Source organism: Podarcis tiliguerta (genome assembly GCF_965153285.1).
Source record: "Podarcis tiliguerta genome assembly, chromosome: 1".
In the NCBI taxonomy this organism is placed as follows: Eukaryota; Metazoa; Chordata; class Lepidosauria; order Squamata; family Lacertidae; genus Podarcis; species Podarcis tiliguerta.
In genome coordinates this window covers 14,856,951-14,876,800 of record NC_139534.1, presented here as the reverse complement: position 1 = coordinate 14,876,800, position 19,850 = coordinate 14,856,951, and the positions used below count along the sequence as shown (strand labels likewise).

At 45.7% G+C, this 19,850-nt stretch overlaps 1 protein-coding gene across 1 annotated transcript; it reads left to right on the top strand.

Moving 5' to 3' along the window:
* Positions 1-9,269: 9,269 nt before the first annotated feature.
* LOC310664382 (testis-specific serine/threonine-protein kinase 6-like) lies at positions 9,270-10,508 on the top strand. The gene has a single exon (XM_083413514.1). The coding sequence runs from the start codon at positions 9,395-9,397 to the stop codon at positions 10,226-10,228; it is 834 nt and encodes a 277-aa protein (XP_083269640.1). The 5' UTR covers positions 9,270-9,394; the 3' UTR covers positions 10,229-10,508.
* Positions 10,509-19,850: the final 9,342 nt, after the last annotated feature.

Sequence of the window (19,850 nt, the reverse complement as noted above, 5' to 3'; positions counted from 1 at the left end):
ATTATTATTATTATTATTATTATTATTATTATTATTATTATTAATCTATAATGTGGGATATGTTTGATTGGAAGAGGACGCGGGGAATCAGACTGTGCTGTTCTTAAAGGAAAGTAACCGAGCCGTAAAGCATTTAAAAGCAAAGGAGGCCGTGTGGGTCCGTCCGTGAGAGACAGAGCGCCACGGTTAGGCACAGCGCCTTTATCAGCAGCGACCCCGCCCCCGCCCCCCAAAATGCCCACAAAATAGCTAGCGAGCCTTCGCAGTGTCCAGAACTCTTCATCCAGCGGAATGTTAAACAAAGACTTGGTGTTCAAGTCTTAAAATGGAGTGTGGAGATAAGACTAGCAGCTCGGAAACCTATGTATTTCTACTCAGAAATAAGTCCCACTGAGTTCAATGGGGCTTGCTCCCAGGTAAGTGTATAGAGGTTACAAGCATCATTCAGATTGCACTTGCCAGTTGTGTACAGAACGTTTCTAGTACCCAAGAACCAACCTACAATTTATCATTACTCCCAACATTTTAAAGCTCAATCCTGTGTTTCTTGGGGGTGTCTCACTAAAAAAAAAAACCAATGGGGCTTACTCCCAAGTAGGTGTGCACATCTAGCCATGTTAAGAATATTATTTATACCCCACCCATCTAGCTGGGGTTCCCCAGCCACTCTGCTACATTGGTGGACTGGTACTCGGTATGGTTTAAATGCCATCATATCTAGGCTAGCCTTGTCCTGTATGGTGGTACCTTGGGTTACAGATGCTTCAGGTTACAGGCGCTTCAGGTTACAGACTCTGCTAACTCAGAAATAGTACCTTGGGTTAAGAACTTTGCTTCAGGATGAGAACAGAAATCGTGCTCTGGTGGCGCAGCAGCAGCGGGAGGCCCCATTAACTAAAATGGTACCTCAGGTTAAGAACAGTTTCAGGTTAAGAACAGACCTCCAGAACGAATTAAGTTCTTAACCCAAGGTACCACTGTATTAAAAACATGCAGAACCAAATGTTCATTCTCTGGGCATACAACCATCTGAAGTAGGGAACCTTTTGTTATACAAAGACCAGCATACCTGGACACTGACCAAGCTGGCTGAGGCTGATGGGAATTGTAGTTCAAAACATCTGGCGGGTGCCCAGTTGGGGAAGGCTGATATATAAACTGCTTAACAATTAACATGGACCGAAGGAGTATCTCCGCCCCCATCATTAAGCTCAGACCTGGAGGTCCAGCTCTGAGAGCCTTTCGGTGGTTCCCTTACTGTGAGAAGTGAGGTTACAGGGAACCAGGCAGAGGCCCTTTTCGGTACAGTGGTACCTCTGGTTAAGTACTTAATTCGTTCCGGAGGTCTGTTCTTAACCTGAAACTGTTCTTAACCTGAAGCACCACTTTAGCTAAAGGGGCCTCCTGCTGCCACGCCGCTGGAGCACGATTTCTTTTCTCATCCTGAAGCAAAGTTCTTAGCCCGAGGTACTATTTCTGGGTTAGCGAAGTCTGTAACCTGAAGCGTATGCAACCCGAGGTACCACTGTATTTATGCATCTCAGATCATCTTCCAAATTGCTCTGCCCATTCCATCACTAAGCTCTTCAGGTTCACCATCCTCCCTCCTGCCCTCTTAAAGGTAAAGGACCCCTAACAGTTAAGTCCAGTCGTGGACGACTCTGGGGTTGCGGCACTCATCTCGCTTTACTGGCCGAGGGAGCTGGCGTTTGTCCACAGACAGTTTCCGGGTCATGTGGCCAGCATGACTAAGCCGCTTCTGGCGAACCAGAGCAGCACACGGAAACGCCGTTTACCTTCCCGCCGGAGTGGTACCTATTTATCTACTTGCACTTTGACGAGCTTTCAAACTGCTAGGTGGGCAGGAGCAGGGACCAAGCAATGGGAGCTCACCCCATCGCGGGGATTCGAACCACCAACCTTCTGATCAGCAAGTGCTAGGCTCTGTGGTTTAACCCATAGCGCCACCCGCGTCCCAAACCTGCCCTCTTAGTCACTTACTAATGGTCACCTGTTTCTTTTTCTATGCCTTAGGAAGGGACCTCTAATTTTGCAGTCACTCACATGCCAGAGTAGCACCACTACCATGTGGGCTTTCATAAGTGCGGTTTTTGCAGCAGAAGTCATAGGTCGCCTCCAGTATTTTGTACGAGAGATTCAATCCAAACTGGAAATTTAGGTTTGCGCAACTCAAGTGTCGTGGTGCAACAAACCCATCTTCCTTTTCAAAACAATAACAGGTTTTGTGGTTCTAGATTCAGGTAGGTAGTCATGTTGGTCTGACACAGTCGAAATAAATAAAAAATTGTCCAGTAGCACCTTAGAGACCAACTAAGTTTGTTCTGTGTATAAGCTTCTGTGTGCAGGTTTTGTGGTTAGAAAAGATGCAGAAATGCACTTAAAATGAGTGGGATAAATGGTTGATTAATTAGAAGATGTATAACCACAAGCAAATCAGGATAAATTCAGGAAGAACGTTCATCATTTATATAATTTCCCAGCAAACAAAGTGCTCAGTAGACCAGATCTAGGGCTGTAGGAAATGTTAGCCATACACAGGCTGACACTATACAGTGGTACATACACTTCAGGTTACAAACGCTTCAGGTTACAGACTCCACTAACCCAGAAATAGTGCTTCAGGTTAAGAACTTTGCTTCAGGATGAGAACAGAAATAGTGCTCCGGCAGCGTGGCAGCAGTGGGAGGTCCCATTAGCTAAAGTGGTGCTTCAGGTTAAGAACAGTTTCAGGTTAAGTACGGACCTCCGCAGTGGCATAGCGTGGGTTGTCAGCACCCGGGGCAAGGCAAGTAATTTGCGCCCCCTAACCCGTGGATTTGCGCCCCCTAACCCTAACCCCCAGATGTTGCGCCCGCTGCGGCCGGCCCCCCCTGCACCCCCCACGCTACGCCACTGGACCTCCGGAACAAATTAAGTACTTAACCCAAGGTACCACTGTACATTTAAAGCAGTATCATCTCCACATAGCTACAGTTCCCGGAGTAGTTTAGCAACCCCTCTTCCCAGGGAACTCTGGGAATTGTAGATGCCACTTAGTTAACCTATGAGGTGAAATTTGAAAGGAGGGAGACTCTTAATCAAAACCTGAAATGCTGCCCTTCTTCAGCAACAAATTGTGGTTCCCTTGGTGGGAGGGCGGAATCTGCCGCCAGCAAATTATTGCAGCATTCTTGCACAAAACCTTCCTGTTTTTCCTCCAGTTTGGCTCGTGCATTTTTTCTTTTAAGTCTGCTGGTCCTGTTTGTCCATTTGCCTGCCAGCCAGCAATATATGACAGATGAAAACACTACCTTGCTATCTGCGTTCTGATAATGCATGTAGATGCACGTGGCTCTAGATTGCCGTATTCAGCTGCTACCCACAGGTGCGGTAAGGACATAAAAGAAATAGAAACAAGTGGCAAGGTGTTGTTGCTTTTTGAACCCACATTTATTAGGCCATACAGTGATATTTTTTCTAGAAAAAGAGGTGCCAGAACTCACCATGAAGGCCTCCCTCATTCTCTTAGAATGGCAACGGCACTTGCCAGAACCCACCTGAGAGGTGCCGGAACTAAGTTCCAGTGAGTTCCCCCTGAAATAAAGAAAACCCTGCCTTCATTATTTCTAACCACTCAGCTCCAAATACTTTGGCTGCAGCCTAGGCCACCAAATACAGAGGGCTGACCCTCCAAGTGTCCCTATTTACCAGGGACAGTACCGAAGCCGTTCCAGTTTCTGATTTGATCCCGGAATGTTCTGCTTTTCCTTAGGACGTCCCTATTTTCATTTGGAAAATGTTGAGGGCCATGGAGTTATGTGACCCCCCTGAGCCAAGGAGTTAAGTAATTATACACCCTTTAAGAAGGGACGCGGGTGGCGCTGTGGGTTAAAGCCTCAGCGCCTAGGGCTTGCCGATCGAAAGGTCGGCGGTTCGAATCCCCGCGGCGGGGTGCGCTCCCGCTGTTCGGTCCCAGCGCCTGCCAACCTAGCAGTTCGAAAGCACCCCTGGGTGCAAGTAGATAAATAGGGACTGCTTACTAGCGGGAAGGTAAACGGCGTTCCATGTGTTGCGCTGGCTCGCCAGATGCAGCTTGTCACGCTGGCCACGTGACCCGGAAGTGTCTTCGGACAGCGCTGGCCCCTGGCCTCTTTGAGTGAGATGGGCGCACAACCCTAGAGTCTGGCAAGACTGGCCCGTACGGGCAGGGGTACCTTTACCTTTACCTTTTACACCCTTTAAGAAACATCTATAAAGGGAGCCCGGTATAGGGTAGGGTTTTTTTAAAAAAATGTTTTATCCTGTTTTTATATATGTCGGAAGCCACCCAGAGTGGCTGGGGCAACCCAGTCAGATGGGTGGGGTATAAATAATGAAGTTGTTGTTGTTGTTGTTGTTGTTGAATAGAGCCTCACCCGATGATGCCTCACCCCTGAGCCTCCCCCGATGAGTGCATGGGGCATTTTTCATGAAAACCTCTTTGCTATATGTATTTGCACAGCTGCCTTGCTGGGTCCAGTGTTGGATTTACGTATAAGCTAAACAAGCTATAGCTTAGGGCCCCACTCTCTTGGGGACTCCCAAAAAAAATTTAAAGGAAAACAACTGGTTGTACATTTCCAAAATATAAGATAAAAAAACCCAAATAAAATAAAACCTACATACAGCAACAGTATTTTGTGTTTTGTAGGCTCCTATGATGTAAATAAGTGATGAGCAAACTTGGCCCTCCAGCTGTTTTGGGACTACAACTCCCATCATCCCTTGCTAACAGGACCAGTGGTCAGGGATGATGGGAATTGTAGTCCCAAAACAGCTGGAGGGCCAAGGTTGGCCATCACTGATGTACGGTAAGTAATGGGGCCCGCCTGCTAGCCTCCTCCCTAAAATATCACTGGTTTCAGTTCAACAATTACTTTGATAAAATACATATTTTGTTATGTGCAAATGGCTTTAGATACCTATTAGGTGAGGCATAGGCAAACTTGGCCCTCCAGATGTTTTGGGACTACAACTCCCATCATCCCTGACCACTGGCCCTGTTAACTAGGGATGATGGGAGTTGCAGTTCCAAAACATCTGGAGGACCAAGTTTGCCTATGCCTGTATTAGGTCCATAAATTACCATATAGCATATATGCAACACAAAAAGCAGCGACAATTTGTTGTTGACAAAGGACAGCTGGACATATAAAGGGCCCCATTACCTTCAGTAGCTTAGGGCCTCCTCAAACCTATATCCGGCCCTGGCTGGGTCCCATATAAAAGGTAAAGGGACCCCTGACCATTAGGTCCAGTCATGACTGACTCTGGGGTTGTGGCGCTCATCTCGCTTTATTGGCTGAGGGAGCTGGCGTACAGCTTCCAGGTCATGTGGCCAGCATGACTAAGCCACTTCTGGCGAACCAGAGCAGCACACAGAAACGCCATTTACCTTCCCGCCGGAGCAGTACCTATTTATCTGCTTGCACTTTGACGTGCTTTCGAACTGCTAGGTTGGCAGGAGCAGGGACCAAGCAACGGGAGCTCACCCCGTCACGGGGATTCGAACCGCCAAGCCACCAACCTTCTGATCGGCAAGTCCTAGGCTCTGTGGTTTAACCCTCAGCGCCACCCGGGTCCTGGGTCCCATATAAGTAGCTGTAAATTTCATGAACATCACTGGAATGTACTTCCCTTAAATGTGTTTTGGGTATAGACAGGAAATCCATAGATAATTTCATCCAAGGCTGACTCATAGGCTGTCTCTTTGCCCAAGGGCAGCGTGGTGGCATTGAATATCAGTTGCTGGCAGAGCAACAGCAAGGAAGGGCCACTGTCTTCAGACCCAAGCATCTGCTTGGCTGCTATAGGATGCAGAATGCTGGACTAAACAGACCCACTGTGCTTTTACCTGACAGGGCTTTCCTGGTGCCCTTGGCATGAATGCAGTATTCTTACGGGATTAAATTTTGCACACTTCCTCCATTCAATTGAATATGCTAACTCTAGAGGGGATTTGAGAAACAGGATGCTATTGCAATGTTGCAAAAAGGAGGGAAGTCTTAAAATTATAGAAACGCTTCAGACAATTGTGTGACCGCATGAATTCCCAGACTCGTAATTCATTTTCTTTCCAGGAAATGGAAATGGAAATTAAATTAGAATGAATGATTTCTTGGGGAAACCTCTACCATTTCCTCATTGCATACCCTCCAACATTTCTCCAGTGAAAATAGGGCCGTCCTATTCCATAATAATAGTTTTACTATTTATATCCTGCCCACTCCGGGCGACTTCCAACATATTAAAAAAAACAAACCATAATAAAACATTAAACATTTAAAAACTTCCTTATACAGGGCTGGCTTGGAGATTGCATGACTCCATACTCTCCGACATTTCCACAGTGAAAATAGGGACACCCTACCTTAACTTCTGTGGGCTAAACCACAGAGCCTAGGACTTGCAGATCAGAAGGTCGGCGGTTCAAGTCCACACGAAGGGGTGAGCTTCCGCTGCTCGGTCCCTGCTCCTGCCCACCTAGCAGTTTGAAAGCACATCAAAGTGCAAGTAGATAAATAGGTACCGCTCCGGCAGGAAGGTAAACGGCATTTCCGTGCACTGCTCTGGTTCACCAGAAGCGGCTTAGTCATGCTGGCCACATGACCCGGAAGCTGTATGCTGGCTCCCTTGGCCAATAAAGCGAGATGAGCACCGCAACCCCAGAGTCGGTCACGATTGGACCTAATGGTCAGGGGTCCCTTTACCTTTCTTTACCTTACCTTAACTTCCAACATTTCTCCGATGAAAATAGGGACGTCCTAAGGAAAAGCGGAACATTCCGAGATCAAATCAGAAACTTGGACAGCTTCTGTAAACCCAGGACTGTCCCTGGAAAATAGGGACACATGGAGAGTCTGTACATTGGAAAACACCAGAGTTTGGGGTGTTTTTTAAAGTTATGATGAATATAATCTTATAGCGTGAGCTTCTAAAGCAATGATCAGCAGTGCTTTGCATTGCTGGGGGTTCTATGTATTCTATGTATGCTTCTAAGTGTGCCACCCAAACATTTAGGGTAGGCTGTAATTACTAGGCAGGTGTAGGCCATCTAGTTGTTGCGCTTCAAGGGATCAAAATTTAATTTAATTTAATTAAAGCATATTTCATAAGAGTTGTCAAGCTACTTCCTGTTTGTGACACCTCCGAAAAGGAGTTAAACAACTTCCTATTTGTGTGGCATTTCTTACTGGAAGAAACTAAAGGTTTTGCTTTTACCTGCCAGTTTGACCTTGAGCTCCCCGCCCTCCTTGGAGATCTCTTTCAGGCCTTCTTTGTCAGGGCAACTCCTTTGCATAGAGACAAACCCAGCTTGCCTTTAAAATGCACATTAGGATAAACCACGATGTTAATTTGTATTAGCATAAAATATTTCGACTTCACTTTTCCTTTCAAGTCGAGGGCCTATTTCCATAATCCAGACAGTCTGAACTCCCTCGAATGTTCTGTGTGTTCTTGGCACACACAAAAATTGGTTCTGCGCATTTGAGCTGTGCGCAGCTGATTTGAAAATATTTAGAATCGAAAGCAGGGGTGGTGGGCAGCCTGTAGCCCTCCGGATGTGGTTGAGCTTCAGTTTCCATCATCCTTGGTAGCTGGGCCTGATGGGAGCTGGAGTCCAAGAACATCTGGAGGGCCAGATGTTCTCCATCCCCAGATCTGAAGGAACTTCTGAAGCAAGTCAAGGGAGGAAATGATGAAAAGTTTCAAAGCATGCTGTAATGGTTCTAGGGGTTGCTCATGCGTAAGTTGCCGTTACTCCTGGCTAGGTTGCCTGGTTGAACCCTTTTCTGTCTGGACAGCCTCAAGTTCCGTGGCTGCCTCAGTCGCTGGCAGAATCCGTCAGTGGGTGTTTCTTGAACCTCTTCCAGCATAGAAGCTGTTTGACGCCCAGTCTTCTCCTACTTTGCCTGTGCGGAAGTCTTCTGCGCAGGGAGGGTGTGGGCAGCGGAGTACCCGTGCCCTCTCCACTGGTCTCCGGCGAAGAGTCCTGGAGCCACCTCTCCGATTCCCCCATCTGCCCCCCTTCTCCACTGGTGTTACGCTGATTTCCTTCCCCAGCGGATGGGCTACCTCTCTCCCTACTGGGACCCTCTCCGCCATCCCTCTGGAGCCTCCTCTCCGCCTCCAGCTCCGATGGCAGTTCCCTGACACATACAATGCCTCGTTCTTTCATATGTGGGGGACCTGTAAAAGGGTAAAAGAGTATTGGGAAATAATTTATAATGAATTGGGGGGGGGGGAATGTTGAAAAGTACCTTTCAAAAAACAAAACAGAGTCTTTTTTGTTGGGGGTATTTCAGACAGATATTCCCAGGTGTAAAAAAAAGGTTATTTATGTATGCCACTACTGCAGCGCATGTTTTGTTAGCCCCAAAATGGAAAACGAGCGAGGTCCCAGCTAAAGAAGAATGGCAACTTAAACTGATGGAATATGCACAGCTTGCAGACCTAACTCATAGAATAAGAGAACAAGAAGAATATATGTTTAAAGAAGACTGAGAAATGTTTATTGAATGTATGGGGGGAAATTGTGCACACTTGAAAACTTTGGCAGCATTAAGATAAATTCAACAGTGTAAATAAGTTTTGATGGATGTAATAATGGAATGCTGAGTGGTTTAGTTTATATAGAACATGCAGGGGTTTATGTTATGCAAAATGAACCATGGAAAGAGAAGAAGGGAAGTCTTCGACTAAGGTTGTTTATATGCATATTCTAAATTGTAAAACAAAATTTAATAAAAATTATATATAAAAAACTAAGTCTACAATGCCTCAAGAGGTAGCTCCACCTGGGAATTCTGGACATAATGGAAGAGGTAAGGGTTTTGGATTGTCGTGAAAGATGCGAGAGGAAAGGATTAATAGGAAAGGATTCACAAAGGGGAGGATGGAAGTCCAGGAGATTCCTTGGAATCTTGTTTTTATGATTGATGTGTGATATATCTCTGTAAATTTTTTATTTGAAAAGCCAAATAAATAAATTTTATGTATAAAGAAAGAGAAGAATGTCATTGGGAATTCCTCCATAAAGTGGAAGCAGGTTATATAATCCATCCCATGAAGAAGAGGAATTGAAACCTCCTCAAGCTCCCCAGTGTTGATATCGAAGCTGGACAGACCAGTTCTGGGACCACAAGGGTCTTGGCACTGCTGATTATGCAGAGGAAGACATAGCGCATGACACTCCCAGCCACTTCACAATACCTGTATGAGTAGTGATGACTTCGAAGCCAAGCCCTCAGTGGGCACATGGGGAGTGAAAGTCTAGAGATGTCTATCACAATGGGTTAAAGCACTGAGTCCCGGGAAGAAAAACTACAGGCCTTGTCACCCTGACCAGGTCATCATGTCAAGGGCTTCCAGAGGAGACAAACTTCTGAGCGACCTTGGTTACAAGTTGGGCCAAACCTTGGGGGAAGGCAGCTATTCCAAGGTGAGAGTAGCCACTTCGGCCAAATACAAGGGGCCACTAGCCATCAAAATGGTGGACCGGCGTCGAGCGCCCCGGGATTTTGTGGAGAAGTTTCTGCCGAGGGAACTCTCCATCTTGAGAGGGATCCGTCATCCGCACATCGTCAGGGTCTACGAGTTCATCGAAGTCTGCAACGGGACGCTGTACATTGTGATGGAGGCCGCGTCTACAGACCTGCTGCAGATGGTGCAGAAGACAGGCAAATTGCCCTGTGCCCCTGAGGCGCGGGACATCTTTGCCCAGGTGGTGGGTGCCGTGCGCTACCTCCACGACCGGCATTTGGTGCACCGGGATCTCAAGTGCGAGAACGTGCTGCTCACTTCGGACGGCCGCCGAGCAAAGCTGACCGACTTTGGCTTTGGCAGAGAATCGCGTGGGTACCCAGAGCTGAGTACCACCTACTGTGGCTCTGCGGCCTACGCCTCTCCCGAGGTCCTCATGGGCGTCCCCTACGACCCCAAAAAGTACGACGTGTGGAGTTTGGGCGTCATGCTCTACGTGATGATAACCGGCTGCATGCCCTTCGATGACACCCACATTCATAACATGCCGTGCCGCCAGAAGAAAGGCGTCGTTTTCCCTGAAGACCTGCCCGCTTTGGCGGAGCCCTGCCAAGCCCTTATTAAGCAGCTGCTCCAGTTCAGCCCAGAATCCCGGCCCTGTGTGGGGCAAGTATCTAAGAACAGCTGGCTGAAGGGGGAAGCCTAAGCGTGATGGCTTTCCCTACTCTGGTGTCGCCAGGGCACCTACCAGACGCAGCTGCTTCAAGGGAGGGGGGGTCATGTTAACCGGACAATGGAAACGTTTAAGTTGCCAGAAAGGTTTCTGGGATTGTTGAGCATGAGAAGATGTAAGTGGGCAAACTGATTTAGTGGGGGAAAGGAAAAAGAGAAAAGCGATTCAGATGTAAGTTCCTCTGAAATTAACGGGACTTACTTCCAAACAAATGTATTTAGGTTTGGGGTGCCAATGAGATCTTTAAAACCCACTTTTGTGTGTCGGCTTCTCATTCTGCTCAGGGCGATGTTAAGTTGTGGGCGTACATATCAGACGACACAGCGATTCTTCAAACAGCTCGTGATATTCAGAGGCCAGAACAGAACTGAACTGAAGAGTTCAGTCAGCCTGCTTATATAGAGCTCCAGAACAACGTAACTGTAGCAACTTTCTAAAACTATCCAATCACTGAACGTCACTTTCGATCCTTCATTTGCATAACTATCTACAGTATCCCCCTGCTGGCCCAGGGTGAGAACTTCAGTACATAACAGGCGATACTTCTCGTTTGTTTGGAGGGGATTCCTACGGATCGCTCAAGTTTGGGGGAATTGGTTTGAGGGAGCGGTGTCTCGCACAGTGTGGCATCCTGTACTGAGGAAGTGTGTCAGAATCCCCTGCAGCATTTCAGAGGATTCTGATGTGCTCTCTCAGCATAGATGGGGTGCTGGCTATACTGGAAGGAGCTGGACCAGAAACAGGACTCTCACACTGCCTTTGGTATGGGGTACCTTTGTTTGCGCAGTCCTAGGCAGCTGCATGGTCAGGCTTTTCCTATGGAATCAAAATGCTTATAAAAGTACCCTCTTCTGATTGGATCATATTTAAAGGACAACCGTGGATTCCCAACAAAAATTGTTAGCTGGCCCTAAGATCTTAGGATCCAAACTTTCCCAAATCAAAAGGATTATTTGCAGGGTGAAGGATAACGTGCTTTAAATTTATGGTGCGTGAACCTCGTGTAAACACTGTCACAGTCCATCCTGAGAGTTGATCAGGATTATGCAGACCATGTAGGGGACGCGGGTGGCGCTGTGGGTTAAACCACAGAGCCTAGGACTTGCTGATCGAAAGGTCGGCGGTTCGAATCCCTGCGGCGGGGTGAGCTCCCGTCGTTCAGTCCCTGCTCCTGCCCACCTAGCAGTTCGAAAGCACCCCTAAGTGCAAGTAGATAAATAGGGACCGCTTTCTAGCGGGAAGGTAAACGGCGTTTCCGTGTGCGGCGCTGGTGCTGGCTCGCCAGATGCAGCTTCGTCACGCTGGCCACGTGACCCGGAAGTGTCTTCGGACAGCGCCGGCTCCCGGCCTCTTGAGCGAGATGAGCGCGCAACTCTAGAGTCGGTCACGACTGGCCCTGACGGGCAGGGGTACCTTTACCTTTACCTTTTATGCAGACCATGTAATCCAGGGGTCAGCAAACCTTTTCAGCAGGAGGCCGGTCCAGTATCCCTCAGACCTTGTGGGGGGCCAGACTATATTTTGGAAAACAAAAACAAAAACGAATTCCTATGCCCCACAAATAACCCAGAGATTCATTTTAAATAAAAGCACACATTCTACTCATGTAAAAACACTGATTCCCGGACTATCCACGGGCCGGATTTAGAAGACAATTGGGCCGGATGTGGCCCCCGGGCCTTAGTTTGTGTACCCATGATGTAATCGGTAACAGAAGTCCAGATTGGAAAAAGGCTCAACTCAATTGTATCAAAAATAATGCATTGGCCCACAATAGTATATCATGGTGGAAATGTCCAGAAGGCCATGGGTGTGGCCAGGATTTATTTATTTGGTGGGGGGGTTGCAGGACTTTTGTTTGGTGGGGCAGAACTGACATGATTGGTCAGTTAGTTAAGTACAGTCGTACCTTGGATCCTGAACGCCTTGCAAGTTGAACGTTTTGGCTCCCGAAGGCCGCAAACACAGAAGTGAGTGTTCTGGTTTGTGAATATTATTTGGAACCTGAATGTCCAGCGCTGCTTCCGATTGGCTGCAGGAGCTTCCTGCAGCCAATCGGAAGCCACGTTTTGGTTTCTGAACTTTTTGGAAGTCGAACGGACTTCCGAAACAGGTTCCATTCGGCTTCCAAGGTATGCCTGTATTTCTGTTGTTTCACTTGATCTGGGGGGGGCAGCTGCCCTCCCCTGCCCCTCCCCTTGACTACACCCATGCACAAAGCAGTCATCCAATCGATACAATGCATAGCTCAGTTGGTTAGAGCATGGTGCTGATAACACCAAGGTCACAGGTTTGACTCCCATAAGGGACAGCTGCATATTCCTGCATTGGACCAGATGATCCCCAGGGTCCCTTCGAACTCTATGATTCTATGAATTGCCCAAGTCTCCACTATAATAGGGGATATGATTATCAGTCAGTGATGGCTCACCGGAACCTAACTTGCCACCTTCAGCCATGGGGATGGCCAGTTTCCTGATCATCAGGTGAAAGCAAGTCTTTGACCTTTTCTGGTCAGTCCACAGCTTCACCAATGGGACAGGCAGATCGTCCCTCAGTCTGCCATTCAGGGAGTTCTCCAAAGCCTTTGTCTTCGTGAGCCTATCTGCAGCTAATCGGGTCAGACTGTTCTCACTTGCTCTCTGCTTTTTCTCTGCACCTCTTTTGCCCCCGTTCCTCCCCATGCAAGAATCATAATGCCTTCTGCGTTTGCAGAAATTGACTCAGCCGTCACATCCAAAAGCAAATAAACTAAAATAAAGATCCACGGTCCTGAGGGAGAATCACACACATAATGGTTTACACCTGCTGTTCACAATGGAAGAGAAGCTCTCGTGGGTGCCTTTGGAACCGCAGTGGGGGCAAAGCATTAAATTCCCCTCCCTACAGCCATGAACCGGCAGGGTAGACGCAAGGGCAAACTATGTGGCAAACTTCTAATCTAGTTTGGCCTTTGGGGTTTCCCATGATATTGCCTCAGTAATTGCTCCATGAGATAAGAATACTGGGGTCATATGGGAGAGATGATGCAGGCACAGTCCAGGTGAAAGTCAAGCGGCCGTGTCTGTCAACCTGACCTGAGGTGCTTTTCCAGACTGGCCAGCTCTCCCTCCATTGATGTTCATAACACACAGACAACAGAGCCTCCAAGTGCCCCTGTTTTTCACTGACAAAAGCCATCCCTGTTTCTGATTTGATCGCAGAATGTCCCGCTTTTCCTTAGAACGCCCCTATTTTCTTCGGAGAAAGGTTGGAGGGTATGGAGTTATGCAACCCTTGAGCCAAGGAGATAAGAGACTATACAATCTTTAGAAGACATCCGAAGACAGCCCCATATAGGATTTATTTTATATATATATATATATATATATATATATATATATATATATATATATATAAAGTTTAATGTTTTATTATGTTTTTATATTTGTTGGAAGCCTCCCAGAGAGGTTAGGGCAACTCAGTCAGATAGGTGTCGTGTAAATAATGATAATAGTATGATTATGATGGAATAAAAGGTAAAGGGACCCCTGACCATTAGGTCCAGTCGTGACTGACTCTGGGGTTGCGGTGCTCATCTCGCTTTATTGGCCGAGGGAGCCGGCGTACATCTTCCGGGTCATGTGGCCAGCATGACTAAGCTGCTTCTGGCGAAACCAGAGCAGGGCACGGAAACGGCGTTTACCTTCCCGCCAGAGCGGTACCTATTTATCTACTTGCACTTTGACGTGCTTTTCGAACTGCTAGGTTGGCAGGAGCAGGGACCGAGCAACAGGAGCTCACCCCGTCGCGAGGATTCGAACCGCCGACCTTCTGATCGGCAAGTCCTAGGCTCTGTGGATTAACCCACAGCGCCAACCACGTCCCCATGATGGAATAGGACGTCCCTATTTTCAGAGGCTCAATGTTGGAGGATATGAGGGACAAACACTTTGTGTACCCAACTAGGGTTGTTGACCCATTTTATCAGACAGTTCAAAATGAAACAAAACACCTCATGGCAGCAAGGCCTTTCATTTCTTACCACAATAAACCTGGTTCCTGTGCCATAACTAACCAGCCCCAGTGTCATTTTCCACAAATTATGGTAAGTGGGGGTTACATTCTGGGAATCATACCTAAAGCCAAAATCACATATCATCAAAGCACATTGGGTTCAATGGCGGGTGGGATTGCAAAAGTGGCTTTTTTTCCTGGACACCCACACCATTTTCACACCCCTTTTAATTTTTTTTTATTTCTGCCAAGCAGGTAAAGCGGAATATGCATAAGTTAAACGTGCGCAAGTTGTGAGCTTCCTGTATTTAGAGGCTGAATTCCTTAAATATCAAGCCAAAATAGAAAAATCAGAAGATGTCACGTCCACCACGTGCATTAAAAATATATGGCTTCCCTCCGGGGAACTGTAGTTTTACACTTCCCAGAGCTACAGTTCCCAGCACCCTTAACAAACGACAGCCCCCGTGATTGACCACATGCACTTCAAATATATGGTGTGGATGTGACCGGAGTTGATAAATTGCATTTGAAGTATGTGTGTTTTCCTCAGAGGTAAGTCCTGTTCTGGCTCACGTAATAACCGGCATCCGGTTTTTCCTGTTCCTCGGTCTTTCATGACTACCTGGGCACTGCTGAACCAGGTCAATTACAGCATCACACAGGAAATGACCTCGCCCGGTCTAATTCCATCCCTAAGAGATGCCTCCATTAGTCCTGAACCCCGCCAGCAAGACCTGTGGGTCTGAGTTGGATGTGGTGGGTCTCAAAAGCTTCTTCCATACTATCTCGTCACTCCCAAGACAAGAAAGAAGGAGCTTAAGCTCAGATCAAGAGAACTGTTTACTTTTCCCCCAGGCTTCCATTAACTCTCATGGAATTCGTTTCTATAAACACTGCATTGGGTTCAATGTAGGTTGGCTACAATGTAATGTTTATAAGTTCTGTTTTCGTTTTCGTTTTGTTTTGTATATATGGGTGTTCTCTCTCTTTTTCTTCCCCCTCCCCCTCCCTTCCCCCTCCCTGCTTTTTATGCCTTATTTCACCCTGTGCACTTACAAGTACAGAGGTACCCTGGTTCTCAAATGCCTTGGTACTCAAACAACTTGGAACCCAAACCCTGCAAACCCGGAAGTAAGTGTTCCAGTTTGCAAACTTTTTTTCAGAAGCTGAACGTGCTCCCTTTTGAGTGTTACGCTGAGGTCTGTCTGTTTTGGTTATTTTGCGTTTTTGTTTTTGCGGCTTTTTTGTTTTGTTTTTGTGACTGTGTGGAACCCAGTTCAGCTACTGATTGGTTGGTTGGTTGGTTGGTTGGTTGGTTGATTGGTTGATTGTGTGACTGTGGAAATGGATAAACCCCCCCACCCAAACAATAACTATCATCAGTGCAGGTAAGATTTTTTTTTTTTTAATTTTTATCATCTACAATATTATCTTACTGATTTTATAATACACGGCAAGGCAGTGATCCATGAAGGGGGAATATGAAATATGAAGGGGAAATATGAAATATGAAGGGGAAATATGAAATATGGTTTGAAGCTCAACATAAAAAAAAAAAAATGAAGATCAGGGCCACTGGGTCCATCACCTCCTGGCAAACAGAATGGGAAGAAATGGAGGCAGAGAGAGATATTACTTTCTTGGGCTCCATGATCACTGCAGATGGTGACAGCAGCCACAAAATGAAAAGACGCCTGCTTCTTGGGAGAAAAGCAATGAGAAACCTAGACAGCATCCTAAAAAGCAGAGACATCACCTTGCCAACAAAGGTCCGTATAGTTAAAGCTATGGTTTTCCCAGTAGTGATGTATGGAAGTGAGAGCTGGACCATAAAGAAGGCTGATCGCCGAAGAATTGATGCTTTTGAATTATGGTGCTGGAGGAGACTCTTGAGAGTCCCATGGACTGCAAAAAGATCAAACCTATCCATTCTTAAGGAAATCAGCCCTGAGTGCTCACTGGAAGGACAGATCTTGACGCTGAGGCTCCAATACTTTGGCCACCTCATGAGAAGAGAAGACTCCCTGGAAAAGACCCTGATGTTGGGAAAGATGGAGGGCACAAGGAGAAGGGGACGACAGAGGACGAGATGGTTGGAGAGTGTTCTCGAAGCTACCAGCATGAGTTTGACTAAACTGCGGGAGGCAGTGGAAGACAGAAGTGCCTGGCGTGCTCTGGTCCATGGGGTCACAAAGAGTCAGACACGACTAAACGACTAAAGAACAACACATGCAAAGTTGATCTGTGTTGGCCGGGTGAAAATATGGGGAATTTACAGAACCTTAAAATGTGTTCATCTCAAGGTTAATCAGATACTCATCTTAATATGCAGCCTGGTCATTTCCAGGTCTGGTAATTAAACCAGCTCTGGCAAATTCAAGGCCTCTTGGCTTTAAGAGACGGAAGGCAGGCAGAACAGAACTGCGCAGAGAGACTGACTTAACAGGCTTACCTTCTTGTGTATTATAAACAGGAGTTGCCATGGCAGCAGGTACATTTAGAGGACCCACACCTAAGTGCTTATTAGGCTCAGCAAGCCATTTCCCATTTGAGTCAGATTGCACAATTATAGGCAGCAATTGCTAAGCCATCGCTGGAGAGAGAGAGAAATTATTTTAGCAAGAAATGGCGACAATTATACAACGCAGGGCACAGAGAGCTAAAATACCACTTTGGGGCCATGTTTCGTGTCCGTGTTTGAATCACTTATGAAAGCACTGGCTGGCCGGCATGCAGATATCTCAAATTTGGTTTACTCTCATGTGGACAAAAGGTTGCTGTTCGCTCTTTTTTCTTCCCATTTTATCCTTGCAAATCTTTGGGTGGGGAGTGTTCCTACCAGGTAATTCACCAGAAATTGCAAGGTGCAAAGATAATTCACCGGAAATTGCAAGGTGCAAAGAAGTGCAGCAAAGATACCGACGAAGGAGGAATGGCAGACGAAGCTAATAGTATATATAGAAATGGCAAGACTGACAAACAGAATAAGAGAACAAGACCAAAAAAAAAAAGTATTTGAAGAAGATTGGGAATATTTTATGGATTATTTGGAAATATATTGTAAACATATCAAAAAGTTAACAGTAAAAGGGTAAATTCAGCAGTAAGAAATACTGAGATATAAAGTCGATAAAGAATAAGATATAGGGGGAAATTGGAATATGTAGTGGAATAAGAAAGTAACAAAACAAACCATGGAAGGAATGGAAGTCAATATTAATTGTGTGTTTTTGATTTGTTTTGTTTCAAGTGTAAAAATGAAAATCATAAAAACTGGGGGGGGGGGGGCTTTATGAACCCAGGATGCAGGGAAATTGAAATTATCAGCAAAGCACACTTCATAAAGAAAAGAAGATAGAGGAAGGCGGGAGCAAGAGAAATTCAGGAAAACTTCAGTGAAAATAATATTGTATATATTACAAGGGAATTGTGGCAGGGTCTCTTTGTATATATTCCCTTGTATATATTACAAGGGAATTGTGGCAGGAATGAGATAGGGTTTAGGTCATGTTATGCTTTTAATAGGTCATGTTATATTCTGGATTATGTATGTTTTATAGATTATGTCTGAATGGGATGAGAGTGTTGGAGGTACGTGCAAATGTGTATGTGAAGCCGGTCTTTGGGTGGGTGTTTGATTTTCGTTGTTGTGTATACTGTGTATATACGGACAATGACAAATAAAATTTCTATTCTTTAAAGAAAGTCTCCGCCTTTTTAAAGATAGCTTTATATCGAAGTTAAAGCATGGTGCCAATCCAGTTTTCATTTCATGCCTTATATATTTGCCAAGACTAGACATGAGTACGACGACGGAGGATTTATGTGACATTGATTAAAAACCCCAGGAAAGCCCTGAAGGGCCGGAATATGTTCCATCTAGACCGGCTTCCTGGTTCTCACAGTCAGGGCTGTGGCTAAAAACGCAACCCAAGCCTTGTGTAAAAAGGACATTTTTTACTTTGGTGACATCATACCCCCTGTCATCCTGGCAACCACCTCCTCTCATTTACATCGTCATCGCCCAGTTTCACCCTGGCTACCTCCATTTGGAGAATCTTCCTTCGATGTGTTGATGACTGGTTGTCAGCATCTCTGTACTCCTTAAGGACTTCCCCTCAGGTGATTCCCTGGTCTGGGAAAGCTTAGTCTGCATTTTTATACTACTAAATCCAGTGCCTGTTAGCTTTAAACCATAACACCCAGAAATCTAAGAGGAGGCAGGGCACCCAGAAAGCCAAAGACATCAGGACCCACAAATCCACAACAATGCTATGGTCACTGTTGTGATCAAAAAATGTTAAATTATCCAGAGAACTGCTTCCTTTGAGCCATTTTGAGCAGGAAATGTATTTATCAGAGGCTCCTTGTACAACCTGAATTAATCTATTTCTGGAGCATAGAAAGTGAATAATAATAATAATAATAATAATAATGTTAAATTGTGGATGAACATATTAGATGACACAGCGATTCTTCAAACAGCTCTTGTTTATTCACAGGCCAGAACAGAACTGAACTGAAGGGTTCATCCAGCCTGCTTATATAGAGCTCCACTAGAACACAACAGTAACCATTTTCTGTAACTATCCAATCGCTGAGTGTCACTTTCAATCCCTTATTTGCATATGTGGACCTGAGTGAAAACTATCTACAGTATCCCCCTGCTGGCCCAGGGTGAGAACTTCAGTACATAACAAATAATAATAATAATTTTACTATTTATACCCCGCCCATCTGGTGGGACCAACTGGTGGATCAACAACTGAATAAGGAACTGAAGGGTGGGGGAGATCTACTAAGATTGTAATTTGTTTGCTGTTACATGTTCTGCAAAATCACCAGATTAACAAAACTGGTTCAAATCAGTAAGTGTTGATTTTGAAATACCAAATTAAGTGTTTACTCTCTTTTTTTCTTTTAAATCTGGAAATTGCAGCGCTCAGAAAGCAAAAGCCTCATCTAGCAATAAAAAGAAAGAAAGCTCACAAGTACAGAATTGCTTCCCTGTGATTTTAATCAAGCCATCAAATGGTTCCATAGTCCCACAGTTTACCGAACCAACATTTGTAGATCGGAGGGAAGTTCCTCTGAGGTCAAAAGGACTTACTCGCAAGCAATCACGCATAGAATTGTAGCCTTAATTTCTCCTACAGATGGGAAAGTGCAGTAAGACACGCAAAACATAAAACCTAAGAGCTGTCAATTTAAATTGTGTGTGTGCGTTAGTTATATATAGCCCTAGCTGCATACACACACCTGCTAAACTCTTGTGTGCTCCTGTTTGGCCCAGATGTTTTGTGAGTGTTGCTAAACTTGTATAACCCAACTTGTTCTTGGCAGGCAAACAGAAGAAATGGTGGATTGGGCAAGTGCCCCAACAGCAGAGCAGAGAGAAAAAATTATCAGTTAGATCACCCAACCAGCTAAACAATAGATGTCCCTAAGCACTGGCAGAAAGCATCAAGTTTGCCAAGGTGCGGTTAACATCCCATTTTACTGTTTGACCAGCAGAATTCTTTTGTTGGTACATACAGAAGCCCTGTTCTGTTAATCCAGTAGGACTCTTTTGCCACAAGCTTCTTAAAACCAATTG